The 15,310-nt window shown below is 39.1% G+C and overlaps 1 protein-coding gene across 1 annotated transcript in view; it reads left to right on the top strand.

Annotated features, from left to right (window-relative positions):
• LOC116980141 overlaps positions 1-15,310 on the top strand; it is a 53,057-nt gene extending 37,747 nt beyond the window's left edge. The window contains exons 14-20 of the mRNA XM_033032252.1: positions 1,250-1,410; positions 3,516-3,540; positions 4,618-4,731; positions 6,321-6,455; positions 7,771-7,958; positions 8,991-9,108; positions 14,025-15,310. Coding sequence (XP_032888143.1) covers positions 1,250-1,410; positions 3,516-3,540; positions 4,618-4,731; positions 6,321-6,455; positions 7,771-7,958; positions 8,991-9,108; positions 14,025-14,572 — 1,289 coding nt within the window. The 3' untranslated portion in view covers positions 14,573-15,310. The remainder of the gene's footprint in view (positions 1-1,249; positions 1,411-3,515; positions 3,541-4,617; positions 4,732-6,320; positions 6,456-7,770; positions 7,959-8,990; positions 9,109-14,024) is intronic.

Here is a 15,310-nt window from a genome sequence, read left to right on the forward strand (position 1 = left end):
AAGAGAAAATTGCCAGATATCGTTAATGAATTTTCTTTTTGTCCATAATGTGGAACTACTGATCTTGACATCATGTTGGTATGGTTTCTTGAATGGGAGTAGAAACACCTAATGGACTAATCTTTTGTGAAGTTAAAGAACACAAACAAATGAAGTCCATTTCAGCCAGGAGCCATCTGCTTGATGTTTAATGGTTGTGACCTTCTGAATTAGCTGCTTTAAGGATGACCTACCTTTTCAAGTTGCTGCCCTTATGGAACCAATCCATCTATCTTGTTTACTGATGTCTTCTATGATTTACTAAAAAAATAATATCCTTGATCTTCAACCCCGTTCCATCAAATATCTATCCAGTTTTAATTTAAACCTTCCACGTTATCTACATTCCATTGCCCATCAAATAGTCAATTTTCACTGCTTCAAACCTGTTATCTAAGCAGAACTAGGCTTGAAAAGGGGAAAGTTTAAGAAATAGTGGGATGGTTTCCAGGCAGACCCTGATATGCACCAACATCCTACAACTAAGAGTAGGGATTTACATGGGAATCCTCCTCAAGTTGGAGAAACATCAGGTTGAAAACAAAGATAAATATATTTTTATTATTTTTGAGGCTTCAGACCTGGAGATTTACAGGCTGCTGATTGCAAATTCCAATGTTCAGTACAAGTGTCTCCAGTAAGATGACCGGGCAAGTTTAATAGCCCAGCTTACTAAATTCATGGGCAGAGCAAGCATGAATGCAGCAAGCTACTTTGACCACCAGATACTGGATGTGGAACCTTCCATTTGTAAAGTAACTTCTGATATTAGCAGAAAAACCTGCCATCTGTTGAACCCAATACAAACTGGCATAAATTATCCCAAGCCCTTGAAAACAAATCCACATTGTCATCAACTGAGAGGCAAACATACACAATTACGATTTGTGGTCTCATCACAGAATAGTTTAAAGGCACAGAGAAGATCTGGGCCCTGTGAATTTGTTTTGAACTCACTTCTTGGGAGGGAAACGGTGAGGAGATTATATTCTCCTCTATTTATCTTCAACCTTAGATAACAGGCCATATTTTATCTGCAGGCAATATGCATTATACAATGAATCTTGCTCTGTGTTTCTTAAAGTTTGGATTTCGAGCAGTGCTGGAACCAGCTTGCATTAACCAATGTGATCTTAACCTTGACATGTCAACCCCTCCCCAAACTCTCCTCCCCACCCCCCACCCCCCACCCAACACAACATTTTTATAGTGTTTATCCAGAAGAATGAAGCAACAAGGGTGCTGAAAATTCAGAAACGTGCAAACTGGCTCTGGGAAGAGCTTAAGCCGGGATCTCTGGAGAGAGAATGCTATGAGGAATCATGTTCATTTGAGGAAGCACAAGAAATTTATAAATCCAGAGAGAGAACTGTAAGCATATTTACTCTGATTAATGCATGTGGGTTATGTGCACACAACTGCAAACTTGTTGTTTTGTCTGTGTCCATGTGCTTCTGTGGGCATACATCATGCATGTCTATGTGTACAGGACTGATTTCGGATGTAATTCTACACATGAAATGTGCTTGCAGGAGGATTAAGATATGCAATAAAGGTCTCTAAACTATTTCTGTAAGACTTTCAGAACTTGCTTACTCATAGAAGACAGAGAAGGTTGTGTTGGAAGGGTTATTTTCTGGCTGGACATCTGTGACCAACAGAGTTCCAAAGGGATCTGTACTGGGAAGTATGTTCCTTCTGATATATAACTAGGTGATATGCATATGGTAGTATAGAGAGAATATGATAAATAACTACATTACATTTGCTATCCTTTTAATCAATGACAACCTAAGGAATTCTGGAAGATCAAAACCAATGCATTTATCTCAGTCTGAAGAAGGGTCTCGACCCGAAATGCCACCCATTCCTTCTCTCCAGAGATGTCCCGCTGAGTTACTCCAGCATTTTGTGTCTACCTTCAATGCATTTACAATCTCTGTAAAACAAATATCAAAATGCACGAGACTAAGCCATCAGATTAAAGGGATGTTCGTTTTTCTTCTCATTAATCTCTCCAATAGCTTTGCTTAACTAACATTCATATTTTTATGATCATCCCCCATATCATTTGTGATATGATTTCAGAATGTAATTCACTGAGACATAGGCTTTGCACTTAGTGCTGATAAATAGGATTAACAAAACGTAACTTCTGGGAACTTATTAACCTATCTTATGGTCTTTTTGATTTTCTAGGAGATTTTTAATCTTCTAGGAAATTATACGTTTCCTTCATATAAATCAATTCAATAAACTTATTTTGCATTGTGATTTCTTGCCTCTAGTCCTATCCATCACCCCCATCCTTTCTAATCAGGATAATTCCATTCCACTTTTCCTTTTCCATTTTGTTTCTTTTTTTGGGGGGAATATTTACAGTACTTCCCAACTCTGGTCCCTCTGTCACGACTATTCTTTCTGGAGTATTAATTCTTCCATCTTGTTGTAAATGTTTCACACATTCAGGCACATCATATTTAGTTTTAACCATTTTCCACATCTCACTGATATAGTCATAAGTGCCGTATAACCATTAAGCTCCTCCTTCCTTTCAGGCCCACTTTGATTACTTTTACCAAATTATAACTCTCCAGCTTCTTTAGATTGAACTCAGTTAACTGTCCTGATTCTGTCATCAATCACATCTTCCACCATCACCTTTCATCTTACTACCTTACTAGAAACATAGAAAATAGGTGCAGGAGTAGGCCATTCGGCCCTTCGAGCCTGCACCGCCATTCAATATGATCATGGCTGATCATCCAACTCAGTATCCTGTACCTGCCTTCTCTCCATACCCCCTGATCCCTTTAGCCACAAGGGCCACATCTAACTCCCTCTTAAATATAGCCAATGAACTGGCCTCAACTACCTTCTGTGGCAGAGAATTCCAGAGATTCACCACTCTCTGTGGAAAAAAATATTTTCTCATCTCGGTCCTAAAAGACTTCCCCCTTATCCTTAAACTGTGACCCCTTGTTCTGGACTTCCCCAACATCGGGAATAATCTTCCTGCATCTAGCCTGTCCAACCCCTTAAGAATTTTGTAAGTTTCTATAAGATCCCCCCTCAATCTTCTAAATTCTAGCGAGTACAAGCCGAGTCTATCCAGTCTTTCTTCATATGAAAGTCCTCTTTCATATGAACTTTCATATGATAGTTACTCTTAGGTTTTCAAATGCACTTCAGAAGGAGTTGACTTTACAGGTAGTCTCATGAAAATATTTTCTTAGTCATTCATTTACAATCAAGCCTGTTGTATTTCATACTCACTTTAACAGGATTAGTAAACCAAAAATGATGGCCTCCTCATTTGACACGTGGCTAAGAACTTTAACAAAATGTAACAATAAAATGGAAACACAAGAGGATTAATTAATATGCAGTTAACAGTTCTGCAGGGGCGAGTGAAGTGCTGGTTGGTTAATAACTCCCACTAATAGAATGTTTACACTTTTCTTTGTTTTAAACAGATGGAGTTTTGGTTTCGCTACAAAAGTAAGTAATGCTGTATCACCTTGGAATTAAATGATTCATTCCCATGGTACAATTTCCTATATTGTGTGAAACTCAGTCTAAATGAAGTCTATGAAAGAGTATCACCTATCAGTGCTCCTGTCCAGTTATCTATGCTGCCTATCAGACCTAGTACCACAGCAGACTTTACTATCCATTAAAGATGCATAGAGGCTCTTGATTAACTCCTCAGGAACCACAGTATATGGCTAGATCTCATGGCGATATCATTCATAAATGCCATGCACTAACCAGTCATTTATCATTGTGAAGTTCAAGATTTCATAATTTTATAATCATAAAGATGTTTGCAATCGAACATATTGACCTTCATCTGTTAAACTATTAATGCTTCAGACAATGTATTTTGATTGCGGTCTTCATTGAATTAACAAAGTTTGCATGGATAGTTATTCAATTGTAAAACAATTTTCATGATTTTTCCTGTGAAGTAGTTGCATGTTATTCCTACCACTAGAAGATGCAGGTTGAGAATTAACAGACCAAAAATGTGAATTGGTCGGGAGAGGGAATTACATTTCTTGCAGGAATGGTAAATATGCAATGAATGCTGATCAATCCAAGGGACATTTATTTAATTCTTCCCAAAATTAATCCCATTATCAAGAATCCTGGAGGATTATTATTCTACAAGAGGACAGCGCAGTGACTCAGCTATTAGAGCCCGCTGCCTCACAGTGACAGATATGCCAGTTCAATTCTAACTTCAGGTTCTGAATGTGTGGAAGCTGCACGTTCCTTCTGTGACCACATGGGTTTCCTCTGGGTGCCGTAGTTTCCTCCTCCACCCCTAATACATCCAGGCTGTTAGGTTAATTGTCCAGTGTAAATTGCTCCGAGAATGTACGTGAATTGTATAATCTTGGAGTAGTTGAAAGGAATAAAAATTGGGATTAAAGTAGAAATGAGTGGTTGATGGTCAGTTTAACATAGTTGGCTGAAGGGTCTGATCCCATACTGAATAAATCAGTGAAATTCTTGCTAAACAGATTCTTCAACTGTTTCCCTGAATGCTTTTTTTTTCTCGGTCACTCCTAGATTTTGATCCTTGTCAATCAAATCCATGCCTAAATGGCGGTTTGTGCAGGCTTGACAGCTACCAATACATATGTCTCTGCCACCCCTTGTGGAAAGGAGCCAATTGTGAAATAGGTTAGTGGTTGCTACGGATAATGTGCATCAACCTCATGTGTGTCAACAGCCATACATGTGTCATTACAGTGTACATGTGAGCGCGCATGTGCTTGTTTGAATGATTGCTTTTTATATTCATATGGGTGATCAATATCTAGCCAATTTGGTTTGTACTTCACATGGTCATTAGACACCATGCAGAAGACAAAGATAAAAGTGATGTGCCCCATTGTTTTTGCCAGATGACTCAATTGAATCCACATATGTGACTATATTATACTTTCTATAGGGTTTCATGTTTATTTAAGGTCAGAAGGTAGAACTTGTACAAGCCAACATGGCAGTGTGCACTTAATGTTAGAATAAATAAGTGTTAGATCTTCTTCTTATCGAGTCCACACACAAAATAATGTTGTTGTTCAGCCAGAGCTGAACACACTTCTCGGCATCTGCATACAATGATGTTTGTCTTGTGCATGGTGATGGAAAGATTGGTGAAAACAGGGCCGCGACGTGAACCCTCTTTCCGTGACCCTAAGAGTGTAGATGAGCGAGTGGGAGTACTTTTTCCAATGTTTCCTCCTCTATCTGGGTGACATTCTTTTTTAATTTTTTTAATTGAATAATGCACGATTGGTGAGATTTTCTTGGTCATACTCCATCATTTGACTTATCATTATATGAATTCTATATTTAGAGATGTCACAAGGCAGCTTCAATGCATGGATGGTTGCCATGCACTAGGAGGAACATACTCGTGAAGTTCCCACTCCTATTGCAGCTCCTTTCCCCACTGCCATGATTTGTATTTGCAGCAGTGTCAGTCGACACTATATGAAAATTAAAAGAACTCTGCAGATGCTGGAATTCTGAAATGAAAACAAAATGCTGCAGTTCAGGCAGCACCCCATTAAATCTCCGCAATCTTTTTTGCTTCAAGTAAAACAACTGCAGCTTATTTATTCCCTGCATGTAATGAATTCCCATATCCTTGCCACCATTCAATATACCTTCTATGAACTTTATATCCTTTCTAACTTGTGATGTCACGAAGTTGGCATAATACTCATAATGGTTTTTTAAAGGTAATCCAGGAATGCTTTCATGCTCTGTGCTTCTGTGAAGCCTTCTCAACTTATTTTTGCCATCTTCACAGGTGCTCATACACTCAAGATTTTGTACCCTGTTTAAAATTATACCATTGGTTTACATTGCCTCTTCTCCCTATTGAAATGTAATATTTTATGCATTTATGCATTGTTAATTTGCCATGTATCTGGTTCTTCTACAAGTCTATCCATGTCCTCCTTACACCTGTTATTATCCGTTTCAGTTTCCTCCATCTCCAAGTTTTGCATTAACTTTGTAATTCTGTCCTGCACGTTAAAGCCAAAATATTTATAAAAATCAGTAGTTCTAAAATTAGCCAAGAGACACCAATGCACATTTCCCTTTAGTCTGAAAGACTATCCACTCATCATTACTCTCTGCCTCCTTCCCATTGTCAGTTTGTCCATTAATCATTTGGGACTCTCTGACTCCGTAGTCACAATCGAATCCTCATAGAGAAATTATGTTTTCCTTACGTTTGTCATTTGTTAATTCAGGGAACTTGGATTGTGAATATAAGAATGGCTACTGTCAGCAATACTGTAGCATCAGCAGGAGAACACAAATGCCAGAGTGCTCCTGCGGAGAAGGTTATCGACTAAATGAAGATCAACAGACCTGTTCCATAATCGGTACTGATTAGATTTTTTCCCTATCTCATATTTATATCGCTGTTTTTGTATCGCTATTACTGACAGAACCAATATATTTATCTATTCCCAAATTTTCCTTGAATTGAATGTTTTTCTTTTTTTTAAACTCTGCATAACGTATGAATACATTACACATACAAACTCAGTAAAACTGATAGTTATTTCCTGATGGACAAATATAGCCCCAAGTCTCGTTCCTGTGGGGAACATGGTAGCTTCAGAGGTAAAACACAGCGCACATTATCACAGGTCACCACTCAGTCTGTGGCAGATTCCCATGCCCCAAGTTGAGGGTTGGTGTCCTGAGGCCTTCATCCAACCACCTGGGCCGCAACTTTAGTCTTGTACTGATCAACGCTGCAATGGCAGTACCTGTACTCAAATTCCAGGGTTTTAATCGGTTTCCATTGATTCAGTAAGTCCTGCTGAAGATGCGCAGATGCTGTGCACACACATCCTTGAATTAAATGACTTGTTAGACCACTTCAAAGGCAAGTTAATAGTCGATGAAGTTGATAGCTCTGGAGTTACATATATACCGGCACACAGGCAGATTTCAAGGCCATGATTTGCATCTCAGCTGGGTGTCCCAAAATCTTTAAGAGCATTAATAATGGGATTTGGATATGAGCTTTTGGTTAAGAAATGTTAGCATAAATATTCGATTATAGCAAAAATAGGTAATCTTGCATCAAAAATATATTTTGCAGTTGTCCAGCCAAATGGTAATTTTGGATTAAGCACTAACTAATTCATCTAAGCACATAAGCAAATGTAATGGGAAAATGGCGTATGTGATATCAGCATCAACATGTAAGGCATAATTTTCTAGTTGCAACTTGGTAGAGGTTTTCATATCAGTGTGTAAAGATTGGGATCGGAAATCTAAGGATGTGAAACTACCATCATTAATGCAGCGATCATATACAGTAATTAGTTGTCCTCACTTTGGTGTGGCTGTGAGTTCACTGGATATATGAATAGCCAAATATGATCTATGTTTAATGGAATGTGATGGTTTCCATACTTCTCAAAACTGGAAATAATAGTCAGGAAGCCCAATCTATGCCAGTTTTTAAAATCAGACCCTTAGTGGCAGGAGAAATTCCCCCTTGTGGCACACTACACCCATGCGGTCAGCTGTGAAAACATTTTAATCCTTAACCATTTTAGTTGATCAGATATGAATCTGTCTCTGCTCATTTATTTAGATTAAACTTCTGGATAATACTTAACTAGTTTATCTGCACATTCTTCATATTCCTTTGAATTTGTTACTTTCCTCTAAACCCAGAGCCATACCCATGCGGGAGAATGCCACTGTATGGATTACAAACCCGCGGAATTGATGAGGAAGAATATTCCCTCAATGATACAGATACAGACTTTGATTACTTAACAAAGTTAAATTACAGTGATCCAGAAGCTCGGAAACGAATTATAGGTGGAACCATTTGCCGACGAGGTCTCTGTCCTTGGCAGGTGAGGCGTGCTTCATGCTTCAACCCAGAGGTTCCTGGGCTGCGGAACTGTGTTTGTTAGCAACGTATTGTGGAGATTTAATTGGAATATTTGAAGTCTGGCTATATTTTGCAATACCTAAGTGATATATTTTCCAGAAGTCGGCAATCAAAGAACCCTAATAACCACTTATGCCCTAGCTCTCCCGCTGCATGTGCAGCATGTGGTTCAGGAGTGGTATTTTGAAACTTTCCCCTTTAAACCTGCCTCTGACCTTAAATTTTTGGCCTCCAGCCTTTGCATTTCCACCAAAGGATAAAGGTTCTGTTTATCGATGCCTCTCATTATTTTATATATTTCTATCAGGTCTCCCCTCAACCTCCAGTGTTCCAGAGAAACAGTACAAGTTTGTTCATCCTTTGAGCTAGTTTCCTCTAATCCAGACAGCATTCTGGTAACGTCTTCTGTAACCTCGCTGTAATGGGGTGTCCAGAACTATACACATTAATCCAAATGTAGCTTAATCAAAGTTTTATAATGTTGCAGCATGACTTCCTGATTCTTATCCTCACTGTCCCAACTGATGAAGCCAAGCTTACCATTTGCCTTCTTTACCACTCTATCTACTTGGACCCCAAGATCCCTCAGTACATCAATGCTGTTAATGTTTATGCCATTAACCATATACTTTCCCCTTGCTGTTGATCTTCCAAAGTGCAACACCTCACACTTGTTCGCATTAAACTCCATCCGCTATTTCTCCACCCGCATCTGTAATTGATCTTTCTCCTTTGACAGTCTTCCTCATTGTCTGCAACTCAACCAATTTAGGTGTTGCTTGCAAACTTACTAGACCAATAACATTTTGCCATCGCCTTTAATTTAGGATATTTGTGAAACAGAAACAACTAATTACCAACCCTACGTAATCTAAAATGTAATAATAAATCAGCCTTAACCTTCACAGATGTACTGCAAAGAAAGGGCCTAAACTGGGCACTATCTCTAACAATAACACAGATCTGAGGTATTACTTCGCTTGCTTTTTTTAAGGTATTGATACATAGCATGAATGGCTTTGGATTCTGTGGCGGGACTTTAATTAACAGTCGTTGGGTTATAACTGCTGCTCATTGCTTTGAAACAATACGGCCACACTCAATTACAGCAGGTAAGATGCAGCAATGTTTTTAAAATACCGCTTTAACCATCAAAAATAAATCTGCAATTGCCGTAAATCTGGCATGTTTGTCACACTGATGTAGCAGTAGCTCTTCCCTTTTGGAGATATTAATTTTAGGAAAACACCTTCTTCAGTTTAAAATAATTTGATATCCATTCCTAAAAGTTTTGGGTTAGTAATGTTTAACTTTATGATTTCATTGCTTCATTAAGTGACATTAAGTTAAAACAAACAAACATAAAAAGACAACAAAAATATGCCTAAATATTGAAACCTTGGTGCGTTAAATAGTGACATTTGTATAACACCACGTCCAGTTGAAACCTCCACAAAAGCTGTGAAATAGTATGAAACTGCATTGGAAGCAACGCTAGTGGAGGTACACATGATCTAAAATGGAATCTGCGTGGAACAGTTGAAATTGCTTGAATTCAAAGAAATAAAAGACTGCAGATGCTGGAATCTTGAGGCAAAAATAAAATGCAGGAGGAACTCAGCAAGTCACGCAGCATCTGTGGAGGGAATGGAACATCATCTGTTCATTTCTCTCTATATATGCTGCCTACCTTGCTGAGTTCCTCAAGCACTTTGTTTGTTGATCTTTGGTTTGTTCACCTCATAGACTGTCACAAAAAAAGCTGCCTAAAAAGCTGCAATGAGAAAGAAAAGTGTGGGAGAGAGGGGTACAAAGTGATCTCCTGCATGTTTGGGGACTCCCCAAGTGATGATCTGCCCCAATCAAGTTGTGTTGCAACTGCATCCACATCACTCTGAGGCGGAGGTCACTCAAGGAGCAGATTGCTGCTTGCAGCTCTTGCATGAACATAATTGAATGTTAAAATATCCTGACTATTAAAAGCCGAGACTGATAGGTATTGTGAGCAAAACATCAGACTATACAAGTTCTTCAATGTATACCTCATTGTTAGTGCCTATGTGCACAAATCTTTTCTGCAGAGCAGACAAAAGGTCATAGGCTGCACCCAAAAGATCTAATTTATGCTAGCAATGGAGAAAACAAAGTATGAAAGTTGAGGCATCACTATCTGCATAATTAATCCCCTGTAAACAGCGAGCTATGGAAGCTTGAAAGTGCCAGGGCCAATTTCACAGTGAGCATGATTTCACTGGCAAATTATAGCTAGTGTAATTGAAGCTGGGTAAAGTTACTTTGTGTGATTTACACATGAAAATCTGTTTGAAAACTGATCCAATTTCTAGGTGATGGCATTTTGAAAAATAAATGTTGAATTCTACCAGGTCTAATTTTGGAAATGTGCACACGTTTTCCTGCAGTCATAAGGGTCCCAGCCCGAAATTTCACCAATCCATCTTCTCCAGGGATGCTGTCTGACCCGCTGAGTTATTCCTGCACTTTGTATCTTTTACTTTAGTCTGAGCTATTCCTTTTTTTTAAACTAGATCGGGAACAGTACGTTTACAATGGTTCTATCTCTTCATTTTGATTTTTTCTCTTTCTCCATTTTCTTTCTCCTTCCTTCAGTTGTGTAAATTGACATTCCGATTGTATCTTTCCACTTCACCATAGTCATAGAGTCATAGTGAGTGATACAGTGTGGAAACAGGCCCTTCGGCCCAACATGTCCCAGCTACACTAGTCCCACCTGCCTGTGCTTGGTCCATATCCCTCCAAACCTGTCCTAACCTATCTGTTTCTTAAACGTTGGTATAGTCCTAGCCTCAACTACCTCAGGCAGCTTGTTCCATACACCCACCACCCTTTGTGTGAAAAAGTTACTCCTTAAATTCCTATCAAATCTTTTCCCCTTAACCTTGAACCTACAGTGCCCGCCATAATGTTTGGGACCAAGACCCTTAATTTATTTATTTGCCTATATATTCCACAATTTGAGATTTGTAATAGAAAAAAAATCACATGTGGTTAAAGTGCACATTGTCAGATTTTAATAAAGGCCATTTTTATACATTTTGGTTTCACCATGTAGAAATTACAGCAGTGTTTTAGTCCCCCATTTCAGGGCACCATAATGTTTGGGACATAGCAATGTCATGTAAATGAAAGTAGTCATGTTTAGTATTTTATTGCATATCCTTTGCATGCAATAACTGCTTGAAGTCTGCGATTCATGGACATCACCAGTTGCTGGGTGTCTTCTCTGGTGATGCTCTGCCAGGCCTGTATTGTAGCCATCTTTGGCTTATGCTTGTTTTGGGGGCTAGTCCCCTTCAGTTTTCTATTTAGCATATAAAAGGCATGTTCAATTGGGTTCATATCAGGTGATTGACTTGGCCACTCAAGAATCGACCATTTTCTAGCTTTGAAAAACTCCTTTGTTGCTTTAGCAGTATGTTTGGGATCAATGTCTTGTTATAGAATGAACCGCCGGCCGATGAGTTTTGACGCATTTGTTTGAACTTGAGCAGATAGGATGTGACTATACACTTCAGAATTCATTATGCTACTACCATCAACAAACCAGAGACCACACACAAATGTGACCTTTGCGACAGAGACTGTCACTCCCGCATTGGTCTCTTCAGCCACAAGCAACGCTACTCTAGCCGAGGTTTGGAGCAAGCAGCCAACAACTAGGATGCCTCACCCATGGTCAGTCATGCCCGAGTGGGGGCCTACTACTACCATTAGTAGTTGTATCATCAATTAAGATGCGAGCCAGTACCTTCAGCAGCCATACGTGCCCAGGCCATAACACCCCCACCACCGTGTTTCACAGATGACGTGGTATGCTTTGGATCTTGGGCAGTTCCTTCTCTCCTCCATACTTTGCTCTTGCCATCACTCTAGTATAAATTAATCTTCATCTCATCTGTCCACAAGACCAGAACTGTGGTTGCTCTTTTAAGTACTTCTTGGCAAACTGTAACCTGGCCATCCTATTTTTGCAGCTAACCTGTGGTTTGCATCTTGCAGTGTAGCCTCTGTATTTTTGTTCATGAAGCCTTCTACGAACATTTTCAAATCCACACCTTACTCCTGAAGAGTGTTTCTGATCTGTCGGACTGGTGTTTGGGGATTTTTTTTTATTATAGAGAATTCTTCAATCATCAGCTGTGGAGGTCTTCCTTGGCCTGCCAGTCCCTTTGCAATTAGTAAGCTCACCAGTGCTCTCTTTCTTCTTAATGATGTTCCAAACAGTTGATTTTGGTCAGCCTAATGTTTGGCTGATGTCTCTAGCAGTTTTATTCCTATTTCTCAGTCTCATAATGGCTTCTTTGACTTTAATTGGCACAACTTTGGTCCTCATGTTGATAAACAGCAATAAAAGTTTCCAAAGAGCTCTCTTATACCTGCATTAAGGAGGCAGTTAAACACACCCGAGCAATTACAAATACCTGTGAAGCCATGTGTCCAAAACATTATGGTGCCCTGAAATGTGGATGGGGGGTGGGGGGGCTATGTATAGACACAGCTGTTATTTCTACATGGTGAAACCAAAATGTATAAAAATGGCCTTTAAAAAAATCTGACAATGTGCACTTTAACCAAATGTGATTTTTTTCTATAACAAATCTCAAATTGTGGAGTACTGAGGCAAATAAATAAATGATGGGTCTTTGTACCAAACATTATCGAGGGCACTGTAGATGCCTATTTAATCTGCTGCCACTGCAATGCATTTCAGATGATAAAAAAACGGAATTTAAATGACAGAAACTGGTTCTGACCCTTTGCTCTGGTCCTCGATTGCATCTACCCGATCTATTCCTCTCATGATCATGATCCCTCATCCTCCTGCGCTCCAAGGAATAGAGACCTAGCCTACTCAACCTCTCCCTATAGCTCACACCATCTAGTCCTGGTAACATCCTCGTAAATCTTCTCTGACCATTTCTAGCTTGACAAAACCTTTACTATAACATGGTGCCCAGAACTGAACACAATATTCCAAAAGGCAGTCTTACTGCACAACTGCAACAAGACCTCCCAACTTCTATACACAATACTCTGACTGATGAAGGCCAATGTGCCAAAATTGTATTAGCATTGTCTTAGTATTGAAAAGTTCAATCTCTCTCTCTCTCTCTGGCAACTTTTGGTCATTCTCTCACTCCCCTCTGTCCCCTCCAATATTCCTTTCTCAGCTCGTGTTATCTTTTTTCCTCTACGTTTCTCTCTTCACTTTTGACACCCTTCATTTAAAGACAAAATACTATGGGTGTTGCAAATCTGACAGTTGAAGAATCAGGTTTGGCAGCAGCTAAGGAGAGAGAAATAGAGGTCAGTGAATTTTCATCAGAAAAGTCAGACAGAAACTATTTTTAAGATTTATTTTTTTAAATGTTGCCTGTATTTCAGCATTTACTGTTTTCAGATCTCCTTCACCTGTAGGTTTGTTTTTGATTTTCAGAAATTGATTTAATTTCAATCAACAAATAATTTGCTGAGGACCCTCAGCGAGTCGAACAGCATCTATGGGGTAAAAGGAATTGTCCAATTTTCAGGTTGAAGCCCTGCATCTGGACTGAGAGTGGAGATGGCCAGTAATAGAGTGAGAGTAGTGAGACAGGAGACAAAGGTGATTGAACCAGTTTCAAAAAAACTGAAATGTCGACCATTCCTTCCCCACCCCAGCAATGGTACTCACCCCCCTGCATTCCTCCAGCTGATTGTTTGTTTCCAGCATCTGCAGACTCCTATATCTCAATTTTATTTTGATAATACCTTTGCTTCAGATTAAATTGCAGTCTATTATAGTATAAAAGAGACCATCTAGCCAATTGTTTCCAGGAGTGATCTAATTAGTCCTAGTCATCTTTTGTTTCCTCTTAGTATATTTCAGAAAGGAAGTAGATGCCTATTTAATTTGCTTCCACTAAATATTCAATGCGTTTCGGATTATAAAAAAACGGAATTTAAATGACAGAAACTGGTTCTGACCCTTTGCTCTTAATTTTCCTAGGTGAATTTGATACACTTCGAACAGAGAAATGGGAGCAAAAGGTTTTAGTGGAGATGTTTCTGACACACCCTCAATATGACCCAGTGATATATGACAATGATATTGCCCTTTTGTATTTGAATCAATCTGTGAATTTTACTTTTACTGTTGCTCCAATTTGTCTGCCGAATCACAACCTGGGCCAGCTCCTCCTGCAACATGGGAAAGCAGGAATGGTAAGTGGCTGGGGAGTAACCCGGGAAAAAGGTACGGCATCCCGATTCTTGAGGCGAGTCCAGCTTCCATATGTTGATCAGACGCCTTGCGTAGCATCAACAAATTTGACAATTACAGACAATATGTTCTGTGCTGGGTACACAGATGAGTATAAGGATTCCTGTAGAGGGGACAGTGGGGGACCGTATGCAGTTTTGTATCGGGAGACGTGGTATCTGCTTGGCGTGGTTAGTTGGGGTGAAGGCTGTGGCAAAAGTGAAAGATATGGGATATACACCAGGGTGCCAGGTTACCTATCATGGATACATAATTTGTTACTGTTCAGCAACTGATACACAGTGGATTTTTAACCATCACCATGACATCAGAAAAAGGATGATGTTTGATAAGTTCTGGTCAAGAAAAAAAGTCATCGCAACATGGTAGCAGGTCTCTGAACTAATTGTTAAAGAAGCAAATCCAAAATATTTTCACTGAAATACAAATTAACCTACCACAGAAGTTTCAGCCTAGAATAGCCACCATCTATTAATCCAGCACCTTCATTATACAAAAGTCAGATGAAATAAGCAACAACTACAAAACAATGCCAAATGTCTAATAATATTTTAGTTGTATTTTTGTCTGTTGGAATCTTCCACGTCAACTTCCTGTCATTTCATTTTTAGGTTAGTCTGCATTCAAACAATAGTTCTAACATTTTGTCAGCTCACATTTGAACATCCCAACCTACTGTTGACATGGTTTGAACCAGGAAGCCAACGCACAGTAGCCATTTCGCGTAGTCAGAAGTCCCAGCAATAAATTCAAACTTAGTCTCCAAGCACGTGTTCCAAATGCTTTAGCTACTCCATTCGCTCCATGCAGCCGCACCTTAAATGTTCTTGCATGGGATAGCAGTAAGTGACAACCCTCATCCAAAGCATCTACTAAATGGTCTTTAGCATGTAATATATTGTTAACAAGGTTTAAAAATACACTCGTTACTGTAATTAGCTTTCTGACATATGTAAAATCTTACATATTTTCAAATTGTTAAGATAATAAACCTGTTAAACAGACACTTAAAA

The sequence above is a fragment of the Amblyraja radiata genome, chromosome 13 (assembly GCF_010909765.2).
Source record: "Amblyraja radiata isolate CabotCenter1 chromosome 13, sAmbRad1.1.pri, whole genome shotgun sequence".
Lineage (NCBI taxonomy): Eukaryota > Metazoa > Chordata > Chondrichthyes > Rajiformes > Rajidae > Amblyraja > Amblyraja radiata.